Below are 27,511 nucleotides of genomic sequence, written 5' to 3'. Positions count from 1 at the left end.
CAGGTGGATGGGCATAGAGGTTAAGGGGATTGCTGAAGGGTCCATTATTGGGGGCCTGGTGCAATTCCCCAAGTAAATTTCAGGCAAGTCAAAGTGGCAAGGAGCAGGGGGATGGGGGCAGGGAACTCCCCTAGAGACACTTTCTGGCCTGGATGGGTTTGGACATGAGTGGGTGAGGACTGTGAGGATCCGGAAATAGATTCCCTGAAAATTCCTCAGGCCAAAGCCTTTTCTTGCCCGTCTTGAGTGCCCGTTGTTCTAACAGGATCCCCATTCTACACTCTGTTTGAGACTCTGATTGTGCTGGAACTGGGGGCCCAGATGCCAGCCCTGTACACGGGGCATGGGATGCTCCTCGCAGGACTGAGGTCTGTGTTTTCAGTGAAGTCTTAGGTTGTGGGCCAGGCTTCGAATCCAGCAGAAAGCCCCACTGCTAACCTATTCCATCCAACAGTTTACAGAGGGTGGTCCCGCAGGCCGAGATCCACCACTTGGCCAACCCCCTAGGTCTTCCTGTAACTCTTGCTCTCTCTAGAGAACTAATTCCATGTACTGCAGAGTGCGTGTAAGATTATTTGACAGGAAGCCTAGCACCTCCCAGTTCTAATTAGGCTGCTCCAGCAAGGTCACAGAGCCGTCCCTGATAACAAGCAGTAATTAGAGTGACAAAAGTAGCATTTTATGGGGTTGTTCGGAGAGGCGCTCGCTGTGGTGGTGTAAAGGGGGAGAAAATAGAAACTAATCCCCTAAAGAAGGTTAATAGCATCCACGCATTTAAATTACCTACATCAGCCTTGTCACAGACAATTAGGAGTTGGAGGTCCTGTGCATTCATATCTCGTTCCTAGGAGCTTTCCCTCATTCCGGAAGGCAGCCTATCACTGAGTGAGCACTCAGGAGCAGAAAGGTTCAAACTTCATTTGTCAATTCATCTTAAAGCAATGGTGAACCCACTTCCTGTTAACATAAAAACATATTTCTATGAAATACATCTATCTTATTTTTTAATTACCCAGAAGAACGGTATTATTTTCTATTTTTGCAAATATCTGTAACACCTGATTTAGTGAGACAGCTTGTTTCTCACATTTGCTCCTGTATTCGGAAAACTCCACCCTTTGCTCCTGAGCAAATGACAGTGAAAAGGACAAAGAAAGTCTGGTGTTCTTACAAACATGGTTTTGACCTCCTGAACCCCCTGCAAGGATCTCAGACACCCTCAGGGCTCCCCAGTCCATGCTGTGAGAAAGGCAGCTCCATGGGTTGTCCGGTGAGGTGGGAGGGGAGGTGACGTTCAGGATGGGCATCCGGGTCTCCTGGCTCTATTCAGTCCACACCATGTTTGTCCACAGGAGCTCCCCTAACCGGGCAGGTGGCCCTAGAAAGAAATGCTGTGCTTATTTTAGATACCATCCATTTTGTAATGTACAAGCTTTTTAAATTGGAGATTATTTTTTTTTCTAATAGGAAAACACCCTAAACCTAAACGCATAGCAATAATAGCGATTGAGGAAATTATGATTTCTTTCTTTCTTTTTTTTTTTTTTAAATTATGGTTTCTGAAGCCGAATGCTCTGCAGCCATCAAAAAGAAAGTAAAAGGGAAGGTTATGCTGGAAGTTAATATCCACAGGATTAATTAAGCAAAGAATGCAAAGTCCAGAACAATGTGCAGGTCATGATCTTTTTAGTGTGTGTGTGTGTGTTTTTTTTTTTTTTGAAAGGGAACCATAACATGCACAACAAGAAATTGCTTATAATAATTGTTATATTTGAGGCAATACAGGAAGCCGTCACAATTTTTAAACCTTCCGGCAACGAGTAACAAACACACCGTGTACACCTGTGTTTGTCCTTAAAAGGAAGGCGGCAAGAGGGGCTTGCGGCAGGGAGACCAGGACACGGTCCCGGGGAGGTCCCAGGTCCCGCAGGTGCACTCGCAGCTCCCCCCGCCCTCCGGGCTCCAGGAGCGCGCGCGCGCCGCGCTAGCCACGCCCCCGCCACGCCCCGCCACGCCCCCGCCCCTGCCCATTGGTCAGCCGCCCGCCGCCGCGTCCAATCACAGCACTTAGCGCCAAATTCGAATCGTTGTTTTCATTTGAATCGGGAGGGCGCGGCGGCGGCGGCGGCGGCGGCGGGCGGGCGGCGGCGGGTTTACGCGCGGACCTGCTAACGCCGCCACCTCCCGGACGCGGCTGGGCCGGGCCACCTGGTCGCCGGCGAGGGCGACGGCGGGGGGGAGTGAGGGCTGCGGCGGAGGTGGCCGCGGGCGGTCCCCGTCCCCGGAGCAGGGGGCGGGCGGTGGACGCAGGGGAACGGGCAGCGGGCTTTCCCCGGTGAGGACTCGGGTTTGCGTCTCGCGGAGCGGCGGATCCGCCGGTGGCGGTGCGGGCGACTGGTCCTGGGTGAGCCGATGCTGGGGCGCCTCGGGGGCGGGGGAGGCGGGCGCGCCCGGGGGCCGGGGCCGTGGGGACGCCTGCTCGACGGGAACCGGTGGCGGCGGCGCGGCTGGGGCTCTGGCCAGGGGGTCCGCAGGGAGCTCCCGGGAGCCTCGACGGTGATGCGCAGGGTCCCGGCCGCGGGTCTTTGGGGGCACTGGGTGCTGTGGGCGCCTGGCGTGCAGCCCGGGGCCCGGCTGGGGCTCCCCTAGGGGTCAAGTTGAGTGTGGGTCAGGGTGGCAGGAGCATGGCGAATGGCACAAGCGAGCCCATTTGGTGACTTACAAGTGACTTCCTAGCTCTTTGCTTTTAGAGTAACTCTCCCCCCCCCCACCCGCGCGCGTGTTTTGTTTTTGTCTTATTCAGTGGCATGTTTCTGCAGTAAGTTTGCTTCAGCGAACTTTTTGATGCCTGACCTTCCTGTTTGGATCATACTCAACATCTTGTTTAGAAAATGGGTCCTACAGGACGCCTGGTTACCATCAAAAGGAGTGGGGTCGATGGCCCTCACTTCCCACTGAGCCTCAGCACCTGCTTGTTTGGAAGGTGAGCCCGGCATAGGGGTGGACCATTTAGCATAAAAGATGTTAATATCCAAAAAAATAAATATATATATATACATATAAAATATTTATAAAAAAACCTTAATATCTTAATCACAGATTAACAGACTGCTGGGGACTTTCTTATCTATTAATCAACATAGTTGTTTATTAGGAAATAGAATTTTTAAAACAATGTGTATATGGTTAAGTGTTGTTTTTTTTTTTTTAATCAAACACATTTTAAAATGGATTTGATAAAATATTTAAATGGAGAAAAATGTAGATTATTCTCAAATCCTGATTCACTTCAGGCATTCTTTAGATGGGGTTCATCTGAAACCCCTTCAAGCTTGGTGCACCTTGGCTGTGGGGGGACGCTGCTGAGCAAACGAGGGAAGGAGGCTGTGTATTTGGCTTGTTGGGTTTTTGGAAAAATGAAAATAGGAGAAGTCCTGCTGGAGTGTTTTCGAGAACTTCTTTCTTTTTGCCGGCCTGTGTCGGTGTTGGTAAATGACCAGGGTCCCTGTATAACAGGCACCCTCCTCCCGGTTTCTAACATGTGATTTCTCATACAAATTATAAGTCACCCTCTCTCTGGAACCCTGTGAGGTGGCACCCCGACCAACATCTGCCCACACCCCATCCTCCCATCTCTACCATGTTCTACCTTCCTTAACTCAGACATTCCAAGCTTCTGCTCATCTTGGTGCTTTTAGCCAGTTTAAACCTTCTGACTGGAACGTTTTCTCTATCCTCCTACGTGAGTGAGACCTTTCCAACTTTCAGATATCCAATTAGAGGGCATCTAAAGAGAAGCCTTTGGTGGACACTGCTCTTATCTTTCCTAACACCGTGCAGGGTGATGAGTCTTTGGTTGTGTCTCCCCACTACAGGGCTGTCTAAGGACAGGGACTGTCTGGTTCATAATTATGTACTCAGTGCCTGGTACAGGTCTGACAGTAAGAGGTGATCAGTAGTTGACTGTGTCTAGTAGATGCTTGGGGTTGAGTGTGGAATCATGAAGAGCAGTGGTTCTCAGCCTAGGGTTATTTTGCTCTGCAGGAGCCATCTGGCAAGGTCTGGAGACATTTTTCTATGTCACAATGTGGGAATCTTACGCCACTGGCATCAGTGAATAGAGGTCGGGGATGCTGCTAAGGAGCCTACAATGTACAGAACAGCTCCTCCTGTAAAGAATGTCAATAGTGCTGAGGTGAAGAACCATGGGTCCATAGGGGTTCTAGTTGGCAGTTCGCAGCCACACAAATTCTCAGTTCTAATGCAATAGTCTCTCCCTCTTGCTGGAATATTCTGTTGCCTAAAAATCAAATTCTCTTCTTTAGTTTAAATGAGCCGCTCAGTTCCCATAGCTTCTTTTCTCTTCCAAGGAAAAAGAATAAACATTTTGGTGTCAAGTGTCAGTAATTCTGGTTATTATACAGCAGTGATTAAATATCTTTTTATGCAGAATTTTATCATTTAAAACCCATTCAAGAGTGTTTGGTCACAGGACATGGTAGAAAGAGATATTCTTTTTAATTTTTTTTAATTGTTTTATTTGGGAGAAGTACTTCTTACAAAAAAAGCAGATACAAAATACAGAGACCTCTGCAACTATGACCTGTTTTTTCTTAAAGTGGAAGAATGGGTGGGTTCCAAGGAGTCAGAGTGGTAGCCGGACACATGAGGAGCATCTCCAAGTTCTTTTAGGAACTAGAGCCACAAATCTCAAAGCTAAAATTTCCAATCAAGAAATTCTTCTAACAACTTAAGTTTAGCTAATCTTGTGGATGACCACCCCACACCCCTTTAGAGAAAGAGCATGACTTACTCCTGCAAACCAATGACTCCATGACAGGAAACCCCTTAGAACGGAAGTTTTAAATCATATCTGGCTACCTGCAAAGCTCAGAGATGGAATGAGGCAAGTAGAGAAATAAAGATTGGACAACGAAACCTCAAAGGAGGATGAAGTTTTGTCCAAAAGTGCCCAGGCTGGAAAGGCTGGGAGACCATAAAACAAAATACAAGTGTGTATCTGAACCCCACTTTGTGTTAATGTGTGGGACAACCAGATAGTTTAAATCTCTGTGGCTGAGCCCATTCCTCTATTTCTATGGACAGACAGAGCTAGCACTGCTCTGTCTACAGCTACCAATATACTGCTTTGTCCTTTACCATCTACTCGCCACCCTAGGCTGCAACCCCTAAAGCTGTTTGTCCACTAAGGCTAAGAACACTGTGCAACACGTAGGGAAAGAGACTTACCACACACTCACACTCACACAAACCGAGTCTATCAGCCCTTGGGAGCCCTCCAGTTCTACAATTATTTTAAGCCACTGCATCTTTTATATATGTTCTAGAAAGAGATATTTGTAGCTCTAGAATAGTATATTGAGAACGGAGAGGAGAGTATATAACTGTTTAGACTTACAGTAAAGGTAACACCAGAGACCTAAGGAAACTTAACTAAGGAGCATTTTGATTAGTTTTGCACATGGGTTTGGAAATTCTCCCTTCTGGTGCTTCCTGCTGATGTTGTTTGTGTGGGAAGACAAGTCGAATCTAATAATGCTTATTTGTTGCTTGCATTCGTGTTTTTAATGACAGAGTTGTGAATCTGTTAATCCATTAATACAGTGTAGTTTTATTTATTTTTTTTTAATTTTTATTTATTTATGATAGTCACACACACAGAGAGAGAGAGAGAGAGAGAGGCAGAGACACAGGCAGAGGGAGAAGCAGGCAGAGGGAGAAGCAGGCTCCATGCACCGGGAGCCCAACGTGGGATTCGATCCCAGGTCTCCAGGATCGCGCCCTGGGCCAAAGGCAGGCGCTAAACCGCTGCGCCACCCAGGGATCCCTACAGTGTAGTTTTAAAAACAAAAAGCTCATGAGTAAATGGCACTGACTGTGTGCCAGGCGAACTGCAGGCATGTATAATTCATTCACTGTTTGAACAACACCACGATACAGGTGCTGATGTAATTGTCTTTGTATGTGAAGAGGCTGCTGCATAGACAGGTGTTAGCATAAAATACAGCATGTGTAGTGATGATTACACCTTTAAACGTACATAACGTTACAAATGAACACACATGAACCTTTTTTTATAGGGAAAAAAAGTACAGAGTATCAACAATCCATTCATTTCTCCAAACTGGTATAAAGTACTCCCTGATTTGGGTTTTATAAGCATTGGCATTTCTGTAAAAAGGCAATCCAGTTTTGTATTCTAATATTTTCCATTGTAATCGTTTTCAAGTACCCGAAGTTTTAAAGATTTAAAATGGTCGCTTATATGATACTTGTCAAAATTGTTGGCAAAATGCACAGGTCCTCTTATCACCCAGGTTATTTTTCCTTTCTGTCGTTTCATTAATCGATCAACCATGTAGTCAAATGCTGTTTTATTTCAAAGCATTCATGGAATTTCTAAAAAAAAAAAAAATTAAAGTGGCCTAAAACTCTTAATTTCTTTCGATGAAGGGGTATTGAATGTGACATTCGTATCCAGCTCCCTGTCGTGTCAAAACAGCATTGCAAAATTGAAATCAGTGGGCAGGAGGTAAGTGGGGGTTTGAAATCAATTTATTTTTTAAGTTTTCATTTCACTTCTTACCCATTCATCAATTACCTATTTTCCCCTTTCTTCTCCTCTGTAGGCGGTATTGTTTAATTTCAGTTCCAGCAATCCGACGCAGGTGAACGGCTGTGCTATTGATGAGCCTGTGCAACTAAAGCACGGAGATGTGATCACTATTGTTGATCGATCTTTCAGGTGGGTGAGAACTAAAAACTAGTCATTCTCGGCATAAGCAGACCTTCTGACGCTCCAAAACTAGACTTCTGGGATTTTTCTGTGACGCTGATGATGTCAGAGCACTAGAGGCCGCCTCTCATGCTGATGACGTCAGAGTGCTTGAGGTCGCCCCTCCCCACTGGTTCTCAGTCTGGAGTCACCTGGGTATAGAAGGAATGACACCTGGGGCTCGTGTGATCCCCTTGGAGGATCTGAGTGCCCCCAGTGGAGCCAAAGAGGGGTGACCAGATCCTTGTGGGGTTTATTTTGTTGCAAGTGTTGTGAAACCATATAATTTTTCAGTTTTGGTTTCATTTTAAAGTAGAAGACTGAATAAATAAAATCTTTAAAAGGGCAGGACAGCTGGGTGGCTCAGGGGTAGAGTGTCAGCATTTGGCTCAGGGCATGATCCCAGGGTCCTGGGCTCCCTGCAGGGAGCCCGCTTCTCCCTCTGCCTGTGTCTCTGCCTCTCTCTCGTCTGTCATGAATAAATAAAATCTTTAAAAAAAAAAAAAAGTAGAAGAGGCTCATGGGGAAAGACACCAGATGTCCACTCAGCTTATGGTGGAGTGAGCACCGTGGTGATTATCATCCATTATGCACTGAATTGTGCCCCTTCGCATTTCCTATGTTGAAAGCTTAACCCCCAGCACCCAGAATATGACTATATTTGGAGACGGGGTCTTTAAAGAGGTGATTAAGCCAAATCGAGGCCTTAGGGCGGGCCCTAATCCAATCTGACTGATGTCCTTGTAAGAAGAGATTAGGACACAGAAGAAAGGGAGCAGGTGCTCGGAGGGGTGGCCCTAGCAAGCCCAGCAGAGCGGCCTCAGGAGGGAGGAGCCCCGCCAACACCTCGATCTTGGACTTCCAGCCTCCAGAACTGTGAGAAAATACATTTCCGTGTTGAAGCCACCAGTGTGTGGCATCTTGTTGCAGCAGCCCTAGCAAACTAATACACCGCCCAAGCCATACATATCACCCAGAACCTTCTTAATATGTCTGCTAATCACTACTTCCTTCCCTCACCAAGTAAACCACCTGAGTGGCTTTTCTTATAACATAAAGTCTTTGGAATTTGGCTACCTAAGCATGCATCTCTAACCACTATGGTTTTGTCTGTCTTTGTTAAAACTCCATAAATTTGGAATAATGAAGAATATACTTGTAACTGACTTCTGGTGAGATGCAGACCGTGGATGTCCCAGTTTGTTCTTTCTTGCTGCATCATAAGTATCTCATTGAAGTAATGTCACAGTTACATACACAATTATACATAATTTTTTCATTCTGGACGGACATTTAGGGAATTTCCAGTTTTTGAAGTGAGTCAGGGGCTTGCTTTATGACCAGATGACCAGCGGCTTGCTTTGTGACTTTTGTGCTGATTTCTCCTGTGTGTTTGAAACGAATGTGCTCCCAGGTGCTATGTTCTGTCCATTTATGTCCATTAGATTCAACTCCCCAGCTCTAGAATCAGTGATTTACCCCTTGATTCTTACTCAGGCCGGTAGGTCGAAATCACACATTGATGATTTTTTTTCTCTGTTTTTTTAAGCTCTTCTGTTTTTGCTCTCTATATGCTGAGGCTAGACTGTGTGTTGAAATTTAGAATTCTCTCCAGGTGGATGAAGCTCTATCTCTTATCTTTCTGAGATGCTCTGTAGCTTTAGTAATGCTCTTTATCAGTGATTGCATACGATCATATTTTCTGGCACGTTGTTTTCAACTTTTCATAATCCTTAAGGTTTAGATTGTCTCTTGGAACCAGCTATTCCACCCACGTTACTTTACAATTGGTTTATCTTCTGGATAGGTTGATCTTTTTATCATCATAAAATATGCTTGGTGTCCATGAACAGTTTTTATCTTGAAATATATTTTGTCTGACGTTAGTGTAACCCCCCCCCCCCCCGTCTCTTTTTTGGCTACTGTTTGCATGGCGTGTCCTCTCCCGTCCTGCCACGTTCATCCCGTAGGTGCCATCGATTGTTCATTGTGTCTCTCATAGGCATCACATAGTCAGGTCCCTTTGGTCATTCATGCTGCCAAATGGAGTGCCAACCTCATTACCTCCGGTCGCATTAAAGAGATATTTTCTGTTTGTTCAATCGGTCATTTCTTTCTCTGTGCTTCTTGTGAATTTGCCTTCTTCATTTATCAAGGGCATGCTTCTCGAACAGACTTCTAGGAAGGAAGTATTTGATGTGGAATGGAGATCAGAATGTGTTCCCCAAAATGAGATGCTGTTCAGATTGAGATTAATTAAGATAATTCAATATCTCCAACATAAGAGTTGGGAAGGAGTCTTAGGAAGAAGGACTTAACTATGATCTCTGTGACCATGAGAACTAATTCCAGACAGCCGGCTGTTTCGGGTCACCTCACTAAGGCCAGGTTCACTATACCCATAGAAGGTTGTTCTCTGAATTGTGCCCAGGTCCAGTAAAAGGACTGGGTATGTTGCTACGTCTGTCTACATAGTCAAGAATGTGCCAGTCTTTCTTCAGATACAGATGCAGTAGGCAGGAAAGAGAAGGTCACCGTGACCCTAAGGTACATGGTGGTTCTGCGGTGACCCTGCAGTAGGTGACATCACAACGTGCCTCAGGCCTCAGGTGCTGCTGGGCTCCCTGGGTGACCTTCCAAGGCCTCAGATGATTTCCATGGATATACATCGGTGGAAATCTAGTTGGCTCTCGTAGTCAGTAGGTTCTCACATAGGAGGTGCGCAGATATTGTTGAAATCACACAACTAGCTGGTCAGTGTTCAGAAATTAATCTGGGTCCCAGCCTCCGACAGTAACGTTCCAAAAGAAATTTGAGGCAACGTATCAAAGTTTTCGGTGTAAGATCTTTTCTCACTCTACATTTATTTTCGTGAAAAAGGTTATGATCTTGAATAAAACCTGCAATTTGTTCCTTGCTCCTTGGACATTAATCAGATAAGGAGGCTTTACCGTGAGTTACAGATCTTGAATCTGAGTATGTATCTGTCCTTCTGTGCACTTCAGGTATGAAAACGAAATTCATCAGAATGGAAGCAAGTCAACTGAATGCCTGGGACGAAAACGCAAACAGGTGATGGGGGGTATTATCCAACTTTGGGCTCTGATTCTTCTGCATGACAGCGTGAGATCATTTATATGCACGTCGATGAATGGTGTCTCACAAGGGAGGGTGACTTGCCAGTTATGAGACGGACATGTGCCTGAGGTCTTAAACAAGTTGAACTTAGACATAGCGGAATAATTTACAACTATGCTTTTTATTTTCACAATGAGAGGACTAAGTGAGTCTTACACTTTGGTCCTAAGGCTTCTGGAGTATCTCACAATCTGCTCTTCTTGCAAACCTTTAGTTAGGACAGCCCATCACATAGAACTAAAATCTGAGAACTAGGCCGCCTGGGTGGCTCATTGGGTGAAGCATCTGCCTTTGGCTCAGGTCATGATCCCAGAGTCCTGGGATTGAGCCCCCGTGTCAGGTTTCTTGCTCAGTGGAGAGCCTGCTGCTCTCTCTCTGCCCCTCACTCCCTGCGTGTGCTCTTTCTCTCTCTCTCTGTCAAATAAATAAATAAAATCTTAAAGAAAAAAAAATCTAGGAACTAGATTAGTGGCTCGTGTTATCTTCCGGTTATTGTACTCCTCCATTTCAGTGCATCTGAGATGATCACATCAGAGCTGTGAGTACCAGGCATGCTTTCTAATTTTGATGGAGAGACAACCCATGCCACTGGGGGAGTGTTACGCACTGTGTCATGTGAGAAGAGAATCTTATTACCTATGTCTAGCCGAACAGTGCGGCTTATCAGAATGCAATTCTGTCCCTATCCTTGGAGACTTAGTAGGACATGTCCTGAGAATTTCTATCCTTTATGAGCTACCCCAGCTGGTCTCCTGTGACCAGGCCGTAATTCACTGGCTTAAAAAGTCATATTGTACTTGCATCTGAAATTAGCAGGAGGGCCTTCAACTAGAGATCTCTGCTCCTGCAAGGTGCTGCTTCCTCCCTAGAGGAATGGCCTTGTTGGTGACCTTGCCCCTCATCGGCTTTGGGGGGAAAGCTACCTTTTGCTACCTTTTGAGGTTTTCTACCTACTTTGTTGGTAGGTATTAGGGCACCAACCAAAAAGCTGGACTTCAAGTTAGAAGTGGTCTCAATGGCCTATTGTGATAGGATTGTCTGGGTTGTGATAAAGTCAATATTGAAACTGAATACTTAGAACGTGTTTGACAGTGATTTTTTTTTTATGTCTATGGAATATGACATTACAAAAAACGGGCTTATATGATTATATTTTGTATACATTTTTTACATTTTAATTCATTTTTGTGGTTTAGTCCTAAAATTGGCCCACTTCTAATTAGAAATTAGAAACTGATCCCTCACCTGGCGAGTTTGAGAAACAACGTGTTAGATTCCAAGAAATCTGAAATTGATTGAAGAAAGAAGTTATTTGCTTTTGGATATATTTTGTGATTTTTTTCCCCCATAATAATTCAGATGAGATAGTTTTTCTTCTTTGAAGCAGCATTGAAATTTTATACCTTGTCGCTGTTATTCTGTGGTTGTTCCTAGCCCCCTAAAAAATTTCCTGACAGTTTGTGAAGACAGCTGTTGGGGGCCAGGTCAGAACATTGGAGCCGATTGCTGTGCTCAGAGGGTGCGGCGCCTGTGGCCTGCTGGTTTCACTTTCGCCTGAACATCCGGGCTGTTGGCTGCACCTGCCAGCCTGAGCAAACAGGCCAAAGGGGGGGCCCCAGCTCACTCACAGGTCCTGCAGCCTCTTCTGATAAGGCTAAATCTTAAGTCAGTAATTCTGCACCCTTGTAAAGTTCACAGATGCCCAGTGTAGGTGACGTTTAATTTTAGCTTTGGTTCTTTCATATGGTGATGAGAAAGAAGTTTGAGGAAATTAGGAAAACTCAACTGAGGTTCCATTTATACAATTTGGAGCTTCAAGTTTGTTTTTAAAATCAGCTAAGAAATACTTGTCTTGTGAGCACTTGTCCCTGAATGTCTTTGGCTCATTTCTCAAAGTCTCTAAAATTCCTATAAGAGCAGTCTGGCAAGGAAGAGCATCCATAGCAAGAATATTTTCATAAATATGACTGTTGGTATTTGAAAAAAAAACACCTAAATCGCTGTTTGTATTTTGCCAATTCACAGGAATCTCTGCTTCGGGTCTCCAGATCTAGCTTCTCTTCTGATCCTGGTTAGTAGTTTTTTGGTTTTATTCTGGATCCTGCAAGATCAGATCTCCGTGTAGTGTCAGGGCAAGGAAGAGACAATAAGAACACAAACATTCCACATCAAGGTTCATATAAGTTAGGAAGTTGTGTTACTTAACGTAACAGATAGGCAGACGCTAAGTTAACTTTTTCCTCAAGTGAGGTATAGGGCACCATGCTTATCGGAGTGTCCAGGTATAAATAAATAACACAGCGGTCAGTTGAATTTCGTGGAGTAATAGCATGTGATCCCTCGTATTGGTTATAGGAGGCTGATGTGACTTATTTGTTTGTATCATAATTCGAGTATCAGAATGCTTTTGTCATGCTTTTTGGGCCTTAAGTAATATGTAGGCTCAGTGAAAAGCTAGATTATAAGACACTTTGAAACTATTTTAACATTTGAATACTGCACAATGTTAATCATTGAGACTAAGAACTTTCTGTTCAATAAGTACAGAACTTTTCATTAAGAACTTTCTGTTTCTTGTTTCATAACTCATTGCCAAGATGGGAAAGTTCAAGATCCCAGTGCCCGTTCAAAAGTCTCTGAAGATGTTTCAGGAAGTCCTCTGGTGCACGTGAAGAATGGCAAAGCAGCCAGCACAGTCTTGGATGGCTCTGGAGATCATGTTGCCAGCCAAACTCTTGATGTTGTTCATTCCTCAGAACCGCCTGGAGAGAACTACAGAAATGTGACAGATCCTACAGCTAGGGATTATCAGGAAGATTCCAGCGTTCCCTTAGTGAGCTGTAACAGAAAATTGAAGTCTTTCCCCTCTACAAGGTGTCTTGAGAATAGCGAAAACCATGAGTCTCCCTTTAGGAAGCTTTATGTGTCAATGAAGGAAGAGTTTGATGTGAGATCAGAAAAAAGAAATGTTCTGCAGAGCAGTAAAAAATCAGGATCACAGAGTCATCCTGCCCTGGAGAATGAATGTTCTGGTGGTTTACAAGAGGGAACACAAGTCCCGCTCTCCCTTAAATCCAGACCCAGATCGGGCCGATTCACCCAAATCAAGGCAGACTCTGCTTTGGGGAAACAAGGAATTAGCCAGACTGAAGACAGGAGAAACGATGAGGACGCTGCTCAGAATCCCAAGGAGGCCATGAGTCCCAGCATCCCTCCTAAGGAGATGACAAGAGCCAAGACCCTGGCCCAACGTTCCCCACACAGTTCCTCCCGAAAACGTCGGAGTGAAGACATGAGTGTTACCAGTGGAAGTGAATCCATGAATCTGGATCAGAGGGAAGGCTTCGGGACAGAGAACGAAACGTTTACTCCTAGGAAGTTCTTAGCCAGAAATCAAACACCCGCTAAAGTTGAAAATGCTGATAATTTTGAAGATACACCAGAAAAACTCTTTTCCAAAAAGAGGAGGAGTGTTCCTCCCAGTGTGGACATTCTTACCGCAGAAACAGAAACCCAGAATCACACTATTTTGGCTCCGTTGCCCGTTCAAGTTGAAAGGAAGATTCAAGGAGTTTCCGTCCACCAACCTGAGAAAGTGGGCGCCACAGCTGGGCACACGTGCTCTGGGTTACCTGGTCATAGTTCAGTTGATACCAGCAACTTTGGTGACTCCAATAGTAAGTTTACCTAACTGCATTTATTTTCCCCCACAAGCTCACACCTACCTCGTATATAGATATGAATTCATGAGGCCTTCCTTCGCTCGGTAGTGGCTTCACTGTGGTGGACAGTCTGTGAGGTGTGGAGGTGCGCTCATGAGGCAGCCATGTGTGCCTATCTACTCTGATGGGCTCATCCTGGAGAGTTGTAACGAGGGGCTCCAGAGGAAGTGTGGGTTGTCCAGGAGGAACACAGCCAGGGATCTCAAGGGGATCCAAAGACATGTTGGATTTTCTCTCCACCTATAGGAAGATAGGAAGGAAGATAAGCCTAATAAGCGTAATTGCTTTTCACAAAGGTTTTAATTCTGAACCATATGCACCTGTATCCTAGGAGTTTGCTCCTTTGAATGAAGTCCAGGGAAATCCCTTGGAACTGTTAAAATATGGGGTATCTCGGGTATTTCTCAAGGTCTCCTACTAGCGTAGGAGGATTACACATAAATATTCATATACATATGATGTCATATATACTAGCAGCCCATGCATCGACACATAGATAGTCCAGTGTTTCATATAAATTCCTGTGACAGAATGCATCAGGCATTCACACTTGATGGTCTATGCAGGCAGCGGGGGTGCCCACAGGATGGACGTTCCTGTCATTTCCCTCTTGCAAATAGGGAGTTGACAGCCTTACGTCACACAGTGGGTTACAGAGCTCTGGCCTCTGGAGGAGGCTTGGTACCTCCTGGGCTCTCTCCCGTGCTTTTCGGCGGGGGAGGCTCTGTGGGTGTTCTGAAGTAGCAGGCTTACTGCCTGGGCCCCTTCGGCAGAGGGCCCACGTGCAAGGTGTGCGACTCTCTGAAATCAGACCCGCACGTATCCATCACATGTCCCCGAGTCTCAGAAAGGGCATCCCTCAGACCAGGGATTTATGTCGAGGGCTGGCTCATAAGGATGTGTGGTGGACTCCGTGAATTGCCTGTTTGAGTCACTTGGAGAGGTTTTCAAGTTCATGACTTCTCACTAGGTAGGTCTGGGTGAGCCCGAGTTCACACAAGTCTTTTGAAAAAGCCCTCTCAGGTCACTGTAGAAACATCCATCTCTGTTGAGAAGTAGAAAACACCAGTCCAGACCAATCCCTTTATCAACCTCTGTCCACACAGGGTTTTTCACCCTTTTATAGGAAATCTTTGTCCTATCCAGCCGGGACTTGACGTTTTTGTTGATTTGTCCCTGGGTCTCTCCTGAGCTCTTGAAGCAGCTCCGGATTCTCAGCAGGACAAAGGGGTGAAATGCTGTGGTGTTAGATTTCGGGGGACTTCACCTGTGGTTTGTCTTTAACAGCAACCTGAGACAAGTCCTGAGCGTATGTCTTTCATTCCTTCTCCTCCTTTGTATTCGTTACTTTAGATAAGATTGAGGGAATACCCCTGAAAAGAAGGCGGGTCTCCTTTGGTGGTCGCCTGAAACCGGAGTTATTTGATGAAAACTTACCTCCTAACACGCCTCTCAAGAGAGGAGAAACACCAAGAAGGTCTCTTGTAAGCCACACCCCACCTGTCCTGAAGAAAATCATCAAGGTATGTTGGGCAACCAACATTCTCACTCATCCCTGTGACACAGCCTTTCCAAATGCCCCCCACTGGTACAATTATTATGAAGACCCTTTTTCTTTCTGATAAAAAAGTAAAATATATATGTGTGTCAAGGACAGCTCCTTCACGGGGCTCCTTAGCACAATTCTAAGGTGGCTGAGCACGGGTGAGCCCTCAGGGCTGCCTTCTCCTGCAGGGGCTTCCTAAGGCCAGCCAGGCTTACAGGTGATCCCTCAAGGGTTTTATTTTTTTTTTTAATTTTTTAATTTTTTAGATTTCATTTATTTATTCATGAGAGACACAGAGAGAGAGAGAGGCAGAGACACAGACAGAAGGAGAAGCAGGCTCCATGCAAGGAGCCCAATGTGGGACTCGATCCCAGATCCCAGGATCATGCCCTGAGCCAAGCAGACACTCAACTGCTGAGCCATCCAAGCATCCCCCTCGAGGGTTTTACAAGCAATTACACTGGCACCTGGGTGGCTCAGTCAGTTAGGCATCCGACTCTTGATTTTTAGCTCAAGTCATGATGTCGAGCCTGCCCAGCTCCTTGCTCAGCTGGGGAGTCTGCTTGAGTTTCTCCCTCTTCCTCTCCCCCTCCCTCCCTCTGGTGCTCTCTTGCATGCTCTCTCTCTCTAAATAAATCAATAAAGTCTTTAATAAAAACACTAGCAATTACAAGGAAACTGGAGACCTCATGACACATAACCATAAGGCTTTTTTTTTTTCTTTTAGAATTATAAGGTGTATAAGGTGTAAAGGAAAGTCTTGGATGGCAACACACCAGTGATTTTGACCATCATCTACTCAGAATTTTCATTCACCTACCCTAGACTGTGTTGTCCTCTTGACTTTAGGTCTCTAGAGAGGTATGGCCCCACAGCTCATCCCCATCAGTGGTCCTGGGCAGTCTTTAATTTCTGTTCATACCAAATCTTTTTGTGCTGGCTCCCAGAAATGAGCAGCCTTCCTTCCTGTGTAGACCAACCAGGGTTAAACACCCACAGATGTGCTCTTTGCCAATTCAGATGAGAGCAGGCTCACTGGTCACTCCTTAGGAGATTCCTTCCACTTTTTCCGAATTACCCCAATTAAGATTTATTTGCTGTTTTTTCTCTCCATCCTTTTTTTCTTAAAGCAGGGGGCACAGACTCCCGTTTCTACCTGACACTTGACAGACAGTGGTTGAAACGTTTTGGTGCTTTAAACAGCTAAACTTCTTCATTGGGGAGGGTTTTCACCACAGAGATGTTCCCTTGGTGGTAAACTTTCTTATGAACATTTAAATCCCATCAGGAGTGCCCTCCACCATCAGGAAAAGAAGATTCTTCAGAAAACCAACTGGAAGTGACCGTACAACCCCAGCGTAAGGGATCTCCAGCTCGTGATCCTACGCAAACTTCTCCAGTTGCTACTGACACACGCCGTAGGTCATGCAAGGTAGCCTCGGTCCCCGGGCGCAGCAAATCTCCTCATCACACAGATATTCCCAAGAGGGGAGGGAGGAGGAGCGGCAACTTGCCTTCAAAGAGAACTTCCATCGATCGAAGCCAACATGAAATCTTGCAGATGATTTATTCCAGAAGAAGGAGTGGTGCTTCGGAAGCTAATTTAATTGGTGAGTGTTGTGTTAGCAGGTTAGGTCTTAAGGTAAATGTTCTCATGGATGCTGGTTTGGAAATATCAGAAAGGGAGACAGAACATAAAGACTCCTAACTCTGGGAAACGAACTAGGGGTGGTGGAAGGGGAGGCGGGTGGGGGGTGGGGGTGAATGGGTGACGGGCACTGAGGGGGGCACTTGATGGGATGAGCACTGGGTGTTAATCTCTATGTTGGCAAATTGAACACCAATAAAAAATAAATTTATTATTAAAAAAAAGTGGAAACGTTTCAACACGCTTTCCTTCTGACAGTGGCAAAATCGTGGGCAGATGTAGTAAAACTCGGTGCCAAACAAACACAAGCTAAAGTGGTTAAACATGGCCCCCAAAGACAGCTGAACAAAAGGCAAAGAAGAATGAATACACCAAAGGTAGGAATCACTCTTAGCGCATACTATCCTGTAAGATTACATGAAGTGTGGATTTATGCTTTGACGTTTTGTTCATCTTGTTCTATTTTTTCTAGAAGCCTGTTAGCGACGTTCACAATCAATTTAGCACAGGCCATGCCAACTCTCCCTGTACCATAATAATAGGGAAAGCTCACATTGAGAAAGTAAATGTGCCCACTCGGCCCTACAGAATGCTGAACAACTTTGTATTCAACAAAAAAATGGACTTTAATGAAGACCTTTCAGGTAAAATCCTAGCCTTGGGTCTTATAAACCGAAGCCCTCTGATCCTCCTACCTGTGAGGATGTGGATGGGTGCTACGGTTGGGTCTACTGTGAGAGGGACGGGAGGATTAACAATCTAGTCAGCTGCCTGGGGTCGTGATGGTTCAAGGAAGGGAAGGGAAGGCTGATTTGGATAAGAAGAGCGGGTCCGCTGATAACGGGGGATCATGAGTCCTGCATGAAGCAGGTATGAATGGTAAAGGCACATCTTTACCTTGGATTGCAGCATGGGTAGAGAGAACTGGAAGCTGCTTTATGGTGAAAAAAGCAGGCTTGCCCTCATAATTGCCCTTTCCCTGCATTTCTACTAATCAATTGTCCCAAAGTTAGAGCAGTTGGTTTGAGCAATATTTTGCTGCTTCACCATTTCCTTCCTTTCCATGAAGCTTAACTGCGTCTTGAAACAAAGGCCTGTAAGAAGGTTTCCCTTAAGCATCAACAATTGAGCCAGTGTTTCCGTTCTCAGTAAAAGTGGGATGTGACTTCCTTATGGTTGCTCTAGGATAGAACCAAGGCAAGAGCCCAGGATTGGGATTCCATGCTACATGGCTTGACCACTGCTTTCTGCCTTGAAGATTTTTGGAGGGAGGTGAGACCCGAGTCTACCTCCCATTAGATGGAATCTTGTTTTTACTTCCTGGCATATTTTAGGATGGAAAACCCATCTGAAACCCATTTTAAGACGTATAACCCAGATAAGGTACCCTGTGATTATAGTCACAGTTTGATCAACATATTTAGCTTTAAAAAAAAAAAACACAAAAAAATGCAGAAGAGTTGTAGCCAGTTTTGAGATTGTGCTCAATGAGAAAAAAATTTTCGAGTTATGCCACCCAGTGTGCAGACATGCACATAAGAGTATCCTTGTAAATTATGTTCATGTGTGAGTATGACTAATACTTATGTGTTGAAGCATTGAAAACCAATTCTCAAAAAATATATTTAAGGTAAAATTAATAGAAATGCAAATACTCAGTACCCAGGATAGTGGATTTCCTCAATCTTCCTTTAAGACCACCTTCTTAGGAAGCCAAACAACTTTTCCACCCCTTGCTATGAGTAACTTTCATGACAAAACATCAATCTGTACAGAAGACTGGATTCTGGGTATTTTAAGGAAGGCCCGAATAGGGGCAGAGGGATGAGATTTTTAAGTGAACTGGCTGATATGAGGGCCTTCAAAATAGGCTTCCCAAGCACAGTTTGCAAACAGATTCCAGACTGAGAACATTTTGACCCATTGATGGCGAAATGAGAAAAGTCAGAAAAGTGGGATAATTTTAGTGTTTCAGAAAGATGGATCTTCCAGCTAAAGTACTGTATGATTCTTTTTTTTCTGAGATTATGTTATTATTACTTTTGGGTGTTAAAATGAAAAGATGGTGATATTATCACTTGACAATACTATTATGAGCAGCCCAATGGACAGTCATTTTTTAAAAAATTTGGGACGTTTTATTTGTGCATAATACCCAGGTCTACATAAGCTAGGACTTTCCAAGGCAGCATGAGGGTGCCAGGTTCCTGGATGTCTGGAGGGGAAGCACCGGGGGCCAGTCTCTGTCTCCCGGCTGCTGCTCAGGATTGGGGCAACCATGCAGGATTGAGATGTCAGCTTCCTTCATTAGATTTTCTCACCAAGAAGAAAGACAAAGAAGAGGAGATATAATTCCAACTTCCCATTGCTCTTCTTCCACAAAATGAGTTCTTTTTTTTTTTTTTTAAGATTTTATTTATTTATTTGAGAGAAAGCACAAGCAAGATGAGGGGCAGAGGGAAAAGCAAACTCCTCTCTGAGCAGGAAGCCGGACATGGGGCTGGATCCCAGGACCCTGAGGTCATGACCTGAGCCAAAGGCAGATGCTTAACCGACTGAGCCACCCAGGTGTCCCAAATGAGTTCATTATTATAATGTGACCCTGTCTTCCAAGAATTCTGGGGAGTGATTCCCTGTTCACTCTCTGCTGCTTCCTCCAGTGTATGTGAGGACTGTTGGCACATATGAGCAATATGTTAATTATTTTTCCATTATTCTCATCTCACAGGGTTAACTGAAATGTTCAAGACTCCAGCGAAAGTGAAGTTACAAACAATGAGCCTATGTCCCAAAACTTTTTCAAATTCAGAAGATCTCTTTGGAAAAGAGTTTCAAGTACCTAACTCAGGAGAAAAACCTCTGCTGTGCACTTCAGAAGATTTGGGTTGGTTTACTGTTTTTTTTTTTCCTTGCGCTTTGATATTTTCAGTAGTAATTGTAGATGGTATTATTATTATTTTAGTTTTACAACAGATGCTGTATTATCACTCTACATTAGATGCCCCCCCCCAAAAAAAATCATTTGTAGCTTCTCTCTTCTGTTGTGTTTGGGGAAATTTCCTACTAGCAGTTGAACTAATGTTGTTATTTAGCGAGTGGCATAAAAAGGAATGATTGTAATAATAACATTTTATTTAATATAACTAATAATTGTGTTAATAATTTTAATACCATAGAGTAATAATTGCAAGCTACCTATGTACACTTTTGTCTTCTTTATTTAAAGGGATTGACCTGCAGAGAGGTACAGTGATCTTTTATCATGGTTATATAAATTTCTCAAACTCAAAATAAGTGTACATAACCAAAGAGAAAGATACTGTGTGCACTGTGCAGTTATCACCTCTGATCTTCAGGATGGTCTGTGCCCTGGTGTGAGCCTGAGGTGGGAGAAATGAGTCTGTCTTTTTGTCCTCTACTGAGTACCGTCCTCTCACTGAGTACTGGTTACCCTGTACCTGTCAGAGAGGAAACCGCATACTACACTAACAGTGCCTCCTATGCCGACAAGCAGGTGTTTCCTATGCGGTATAAACCCCACGCAAACTGAGGATAAGCCATGTTATCATGTGGGGGGTTCAGCAGGAGAAATGGCTCTTTGCTTCTCGTGTTTGAAGAAAAGAATGTCCGTGTTCAGGTGCCTGAGACACGGAGAGGCAGTCTTCAAAAGACCCTTCTTAAGGAATTTTTTTTCTTTTATCTAATCCCTGTAGATCCTAATCACCACCTCAATATGATCCCACTGTATGTCACCGGATACCATTCTTCTTAAGTGTGCGTGGTTCATATGTAAGACAGACTTATGGCCACATAAGTAGCCAGCTTCCTATGCTTAGCCAGGTGGGTAGGAGGCTGAATTATTGACTCTTCTGCAATGTTTCCTAAAGGTAAAATACCAAATTGGCACAACACAGGGAACAGAATATATTTCTCATGTGTGTTTCTGTTTCCTGTAGGAGAGAATGTATTCTCCATGAGTCAGAATGCATTACAAGAGCCATCTAATCAAAGTCCTGCAAGCCCTGCCCTCAGACAACAGGCTATTGGAGTAAATACAAACATCGAGAAGACTCCAGGATCAGGGGCAGAGCCTCGGAAATCGGCATCAAATGAAAACAGGCTTCGAAGGTCCGAGGAGCTCAGAAATACATGGATGCCAGGTGTAGGGCCCAAGGACGGAGAAGCAGAAACAGACATTGCTGAGAGCACTTCAGGACGACGTCTGACAAAAACTCCACAGCGAGGGCGGAACCTGGAGGGAGCGACGGAGGAATGGGAGAGCTATTCTGAAGCGTGTACGAAAGCTGTCCAGTCAGAAGAAAATTCTGCAAAGATGGTAGCTGTGAGGAGATCAAGAAGATATTCAGAGCAAAAATGGGAACCAGTAGCAGACTTGACCACCCTCACAGGATGGGAAGACCCAGAACCCAAGAAAGACCTGAGGGGCATCCATGGTCTCCAAACCCCCACTCACACCCAAGAGCCAATGGATGTGGGAAATAAAACAGCAGAAAAGTGCCAGAAATCCTCAAAACCAGAAGTAGCTGGCATGCCAACCAGGATGAACATACAGCTCAAGACCTCTCCCCAGAGAGTGGAACGAGAGGAAGAGCCCTCAGCTCTCAGGAAGCCCACCCGAACTCCAAGGGAAAGCACACACACACAGAGAGAATCAGGAGGTGGTGATGAAGACATCAAATTGTTCAAGGGAACTCCAAAGTGGAAACTGGACTCGGCAGAAGATATAACTCGAAGCAAGAGGAGGTCAAGAACATCCAAGAAAACTGCCCAGTCCTTAGAAGACCTGGCTGACCTCAGAGAGCTCTTCCAAACGCCAAACCACAAAGATAAATCAATGGCTGATGGCAAAGCCACCAAAGTGCCCTGCAGATCTCCACTAGCAGAACCAGTCAACACACCAACAAGTAGAAAGAGGCAGCTCGAGACCCCTCTCCAGAAGGTGGACCTAGAGGAAGAGCTCTCAGCTCTCAGGAAGCCCACCCAAACACCGAGAGAAAGTACACCCTCACACAGAAAACCAGGAAATGGTGATGAAGGCATCAAATTGTTCAAGGAAACTCCAAAGCAGAAACTGGACTCTGCAGCATATGTAACTGGAAGCAAGAAGAGGTCAAGAACACCCAAGAAAATGGTTCATTCTCCAGAAGATGTGGTTGGTCTCAAAGAGCTCTTCCAAACCCCAGAACACACTCAGTACCCAATGGCTGATGACAGAACTACCAAAATACCCTGCAAATCTCCACTAGCAGATCCAGTCAACACACCAACGAGTGGAAGGAGGCAGATCAAGACCCCTCTCCAGAAAGTAGGCCTAGAGGAAGAACCCTCAGCTCTCAGGAAGCCCACCCAAATGCTGGGGGAAAACACACACTCACATGAAGAACCAGGAGGTGATGATGAAGGCATCAAAAGGTTCAAGGATACCCCAAAGCAGAAACTGAACTCTGCAGAAAATGTAACAGGAAGCAAGAGGAAGAAGAGGTCAAGAACACCTAAGAAAAACATCCAGTCCTTAGAAGACCTGGCTGGCCTCAGAGAGCTCTTTAAAACACCAAACCAAACAGAGAAACCAATGACTGATGACAAGACCACCAAAGTACCCTGCAAATCTCCACTAGCAGATCCAGTCAATACACCAACAATCAGAAAGAGGCAGATCAAGACCCCTCTCCAGAAAGTAGGCCTAGAGGAAGAGCCCTCAGCTTTCAGGAAGCCCACCCAAACACCGAGGGAAAGCACACACTCACACAGAGAACCAGGAGATGGTGATGATGAAGACATCAAATTATTTAACCAAACCCCAAAACAGAAACTGGACTTTGCAGAAATTGTAACTGGAAGCAAGAAAAGGTCAAGAACACCTAAGAAAACTGCCCAGTCCTTAGAAGACCTGGTTGGCCTCAGAGAGCTCTTGCAAACACCAAACCAAACAGATAAACCAGTGGCTGATGACAAAACCACCAAAGTACCCTGCAGATCTCCACTAGCAGATCCAGTCAACACACCAAGTAGAAGGAGGCAGATCAAGACCCCTCTCCAGAAAGTAGGCCTAGAGGAAGAACCCTCAGCTCTCAGGAAGCCCACCCAAATGCTGGGGGAAAACACACACTCACATGAAGAACCAGGAGGTGATGATGAAGGCATCAAAAGGTTCAAGGATACCCCAAAGCAGAAACTGAACTCTGCAGAAAATGTAACAGGAAGCAAGAGGAAGAAGAGGTCAAGAACACCTAAGAAAAACATCCAGTCCTTAGAAGACCTGGCTGGCCTCAGAGAGCTCTTTAAAACACCAAACCAAACAGAGAAACCAATGACTGATGACAAAATCACCAAAGTACCCTGCAAATCTCCACTAGCAGATCCAGTCAATACACCAACAATCAGAAAGAGGCAGATCAAGACCCCTCTCCAGAAAGTAGGCCTAGAGGAAGAGCCCTCAGCTTTCAGGAAGCCCACCCAAACACCGAGGGAAAGCACACACTCACACAGAGAACCAGGAGATGGTGATGGTGAAGACATCAAATTATTTAACCAAACTCCAAAACAGAAACTGGACTTTGCAGAAATTGTAACTGGAAGCAAGAGAAGGTCAAGAACACCTAAGAAAACTGCCCAGTCCTTAGAAGACCTGGTTGGCCTCAGAGAGCTCTTGCAAACACCAAACCAAACAGATAAACCAGTGGCTGATGACAAAACCACCAAAGTACCCTGCAGATCTCCACTAGCAGAACCAGTCAACACACCAAGTAGAAGGCAGATCAAGACCCCTCTCCAGAAAGCAGACCCAGAAGAGCCCTCAGCTCTCAGGAAGCCCACCCAAATGCTGGGGGAAAACACACACTCACATAAAGAACCAGGAGTTGATGATGAGTGCATCAAAAGGTTTAAGGATACCCCAAAACAGAAACTGCACTCTGCAGAAAATGTAACTAGAAGCAAGAGGAGGTCAAGAACACCTAAGAAAAACATCTACTCCTTAGAAGACCTGGCTGGTATCACAGAGCTCTTCCAAACCCCAGAGCACACCCAGGACCCAATGACTGATGGCAAAACCACCAACATACCCTGCAAATCTCCATTAGCTGAACCAGTCAACACACCAACAAGTAGAAGGAGGCAGCTCGAGATCCCTCTCCAGAAATTGGACCTAGAAGAAGAGCCCTCAGCTCTCAGGAGGCCCACCCAAACACCGAGGGAAAGCACACACTCACACAGAGAACCAGGAGGTGATGATGAAGGCATCAAATTGTTTAACCAAACTCCAAAGCAGAAACTGGACTCTGCAGAAAATGTAACTGGAAGCAAGAAGAGGTCAAGAACACCTAAGAAAAGCATCCAGTCCTTAGAAGACCTGGCTGGCCTCGGAGAGCTCTTGCAAACACCAAACCAAACAGATAAAGCAATGGCTGATGGCCAAGCCACCAGCGTACCCTGCAAATCTCCATTAGCAGAACCAGTCAACACACCAACAAGTAGAAGGAGGCAGCTCGAGTTCCCTCTTCAGAAACTGGACCTAGAAGAAGAGCCCTCAGCTCTCAGGAAGCCCACCCAAACACCGAGGGAAAGTACACCCTCACACAGAAAACCAGGAGGTGATGATAAAGACAGCGAATTATTTAACCAAACTCCAAAACAGAAACTGAACTCTGCAGAAAATGTAACTGGAAGCAAGAAGAGGTCAAGAACACCTAAGAAAGACACCCAGTCCTTAGAAGACCTGGCTGGCCTCAGAGAGCTCTTCCAGACCCCAGAGCACAGCCAAGACCCAATGGCTGATGGCAAAACCACCAGTGAACCTTGCAGATCTCCAGTACCAGATTCAGTCACTCCAACAATCAGGAGGCAGCTCGAGACCCCTCTCCAGGAGGTGGACCTAGAGGAAAAGCCCTCTTCTCTCAGGAAGCCCACCCAAATGCTGGGGGAAAGCACATATTCACGCAGAGAACTAGGAGGTGGTGATGATGACATTAAATTGTCTAAGGAAACTCCAAAGAAGCTAGACCCTGTAGAAAATGTAACCAGAAGCAAGGAAGGAAAGGCTCAATTCCTGGAAGACATGGTCGGTTTTAAAGAGCTCTTCCAAACTCCAGAGCTCAGCAAGGAACCAACAGCTATTGTCAAAGCCACAATAATGCCCTGCAAATCTCCACCAGCAGAAACAGGCAGCACACCAACCCACATGAAGAGATATCTCCAGATACCTCTGGGGAAGGAGGACTTAAAGAAAGAGCTCTCACCTGTCAGGAAGCCCATCCTAATGCCAGGGGAAGCCACACACACAGAGCAAGATCCAGGAGCTGATGATAAAGACATCAGATTGTTCAAGAAAACCCCAAAGCAAAAATTGAACCTTGCAGAAAATGCACCTGGAAGCAAGAAGCAGCCAAGAACACCCAAAAAAATGACCCATTCTCTAGAAGACCTGGTTGGTCTCAAAGAGCTCTTCCAAACCCCAGAGCACACCCAGGACCCAATGGCTGATGGCAAAACCACCAAAATGCCCTGCAAATCTCCAATAACCGAACCAGTCAACAAGCCAACAGGTAGAAGGAGGCAACTCAACACCTTTCCCCAGAAAGTGGATGTAGAGGAAGAGCCATCAGCTCTCAGGAAGCCCACCCGAACGCGGCGGGGAGCCACACACTCACACACACAACCAGGAGGTGGTGACGAAGATACCAAATTGTCCAGGGCAATCCCAAAGCAGAAACTGGATTCTGCAGAAAATGTAACTGGAAGCAAGAGGCAGCCAAGGGCACCCAAGAAAAACGTCCAGACCTTAGAAGACCTGGCTGGCCTCAGAGAGCTCCAAACCCCAGAGCACACCCACAACCCAATGGCTGATGGCAAAGCCACCAGTGTACTCTGCAAATCTCCAGTAGCAGAACCAGTCAACAAGCCAACAGGTAGAAGGAGGCAACTCAACACCTTTCCCCAGAAAGTAGATGTAGAGGAAGAGCCATCAGCTCTCAGGAAGCCCACCCGAACACGGCGGGGAGCCACACACTCACACACAGAACCAGGAGGTGGTGATAAAGATACCAAATTGTCCACGGCAATCCCAAAGCAGAAACTGGACTCTGCAGAAAATGTAACTGGAAGCAAGAGGCAACCAAGAGCACCCAAGAAAAACGTCCAGACCTTAGAAGACCTGGCTGGCCTCAGAGAGCTCCAAACCCCAGAGCACACCCAGGACCCAATGGCTGATGGCAAAGCCACCAGCGTACCCTGCAAATCTCCAGTAGCAGAACCAGTCAAGAAGCCAACAGGTAGGAGAAGGTGCCTCAAGACCTCTCCCGAGAAAGTGGACCCAGAGGAAGAGCCGTCAGCTCTCAGGAAGCCCACCCGAACGCGGCGGGGAGCCACACACTCACACACAGAACCAGGAGGTGGTGACGAAGACAACAAACTGTTGAATAAAACCACGAAGCAGAAAGCGGCCCCTGCAGAAAATGTAATGCTCAGGAAAAATCGACTGAGAGCACCTAAGGAAAAGTCTCAAGCCCCGGAAGACCTGGCCGGTTCCAAAGAGTCCTCCCAAATGCCAGGTCACACCAAGGGACTGGGAGATGAGGCGAGTAGCATCCAGGAAACTCCAAAGCAAACTCCAGACAGAAGGAAACCTGTGAAGGTTTTGCAAAGAGGGGTCAGGGCCCCCAGAGGAAAAGCCGTGGACGACCTGGTGGGCCAGAGAGACCCTCTTGAGGAATCTGGAAGTGAAGGCAGCGTTTCCCTGTCCTCCAAGAGGAAACAAGGAATGGACGGAGGTCAGACAGGAATGAAGAGGCTGCGCTCTGCGACTTCTGCCCAGGACACTGCAGAGGAGAAGCCACCCCAGAAGAGGAAGAGGACAGCTCCCAGAGAAGGATGTGACCCACCGGAGCAGCCCCTGACTGTGAAGAAGAAGCTGAGGGTTGTGGCAGAAAAGATAGAAGTCATGGGAGACCTGCCCAGGAGCCACAGAGAGGCTGAAGCAAAGGGACAAGAAGTAGGAAGGACGACCCCGCCACATCAGGTGATGCTGGGTGTCCCGTGGTCATGATAGGCCCTCTCGGATGGGGTTCTCCTCTGGGGGCTGATGTTGGGTGTAAGTTGTCCTCGGTTTGAGTCTCTGTGGATATCTTTTCCCGGGGTGGAGGGGGGGCAGATTCTGCATCCAACGCTGAATAACTGCAGACCAAGGTAAAGAATCATTTTGGGATTTGTAGAGAGACTAGTCTGGGGAAAATAAGTAGTCAAAATGGCTACTACGCATTTTGACCAGAGTTTCTCAGGAACTGGTTGAGTTCTGCTCATCTGCAGGGGTGGGAAAGGGCCCGAGAACAGGTGGGAGCTTAGTCCTCTGTGGTTCCAGTCCCCACCAGCAGGAGCACTGGGCCGGAGTGGGATCTGCATCAGTCTTCATGGGGGTAGAGCAATCTGCGTGGGGGTCTGTGTCCTGAGAACGGCCTACCTGCTGGGCTTGTGAGATAGAGAGGGTTCCTCCTACACGGAGAGAAGTTGGTAAATCCAGTTCCAGAAATCCCAGTAGTCCTGTCCTGCTCCAGCAATGATTGGTAAAGGATTGGGAAGTCATTTACTGCCTGAAAAGGGGGCATTTTTCTAGAGTGCCCTTTTAATGTGTGTTGTAATCCAATTTG

General features: G+C 45.9%; 1 protein-coding gene across 1 annotated transcript in view; it reads left to right on the top strand.

The window, feature by feature from the left end:
* Positions 1–2,270: 2,270 nt before the first annotated feature.
* The window catches only part of MKI67 (marker of proliferation Ki-67), a 29,124-nt gene continuing 3,883 nt past the window's right edge, over positions 2,271–27,511 (top strand). The window contains exons 1-13 of the mRNA XM_072740416.1: positions 2,271–2,404; positions 2,804–2,983; positions 6,475–6,553; positions 6,651–6,766; positions 9,802–9,868; positions 11,960–12,005; positions 12,532–13,611; positions 15,010–15,179; positions 16,491–16,812; positions 17,109–17,227; positions 17,323–17,494; positions 19,579–19,734; positions 20,807–26,886. Coding sequence (XP_072596517.1) covers positions 2,892–2,983; positions 6,475–6,553; positions 6,651–6,766; positions 9,802–9,868; positions 11,960–12,005; positions 12,532–13,611; positions 15,010–15,179; positions 16,491–16,812; positions 17,109–17,227; positions 17,323–17,494; positions 19,579–19,734; positions 20,807–26,886 — 8,499 coding nt within the window. The 5' untranslated portion in view covers positions 2,271–2,404; positions 2,804–2,891. The remainder of the gene's footprint in view (positions 2,405–2,803; positions 2,984–6,474; positions 6,554–6,650; positions 6,767–9,801; positions 9,869–11,959; positions 12,006–12,531; positions 13,612–15,009; positions 15,180–16,490; positions 16,813–17,108; positions 17,228–17,322; positions 17,495–19,578; positions 19,735–20,806; positions 26,887–27,511) is intronic.

Source organism: Vulpes vulpes, chromosome 15 (assembly GCF_048418805.1).
Source record: "Vulpes vulpes isolate BD-2025 chromosome 15, VulVul3, whole genome shotgun sequence".
NCBI lineage: Eukaryota > Metazoa > Chordata > Mammalia > Carnivora > Canidae > Vulpes > Vulpes vulpes.
This window is presented reverse-complemented; position numbering and strand designations above follow the sequence as displayed.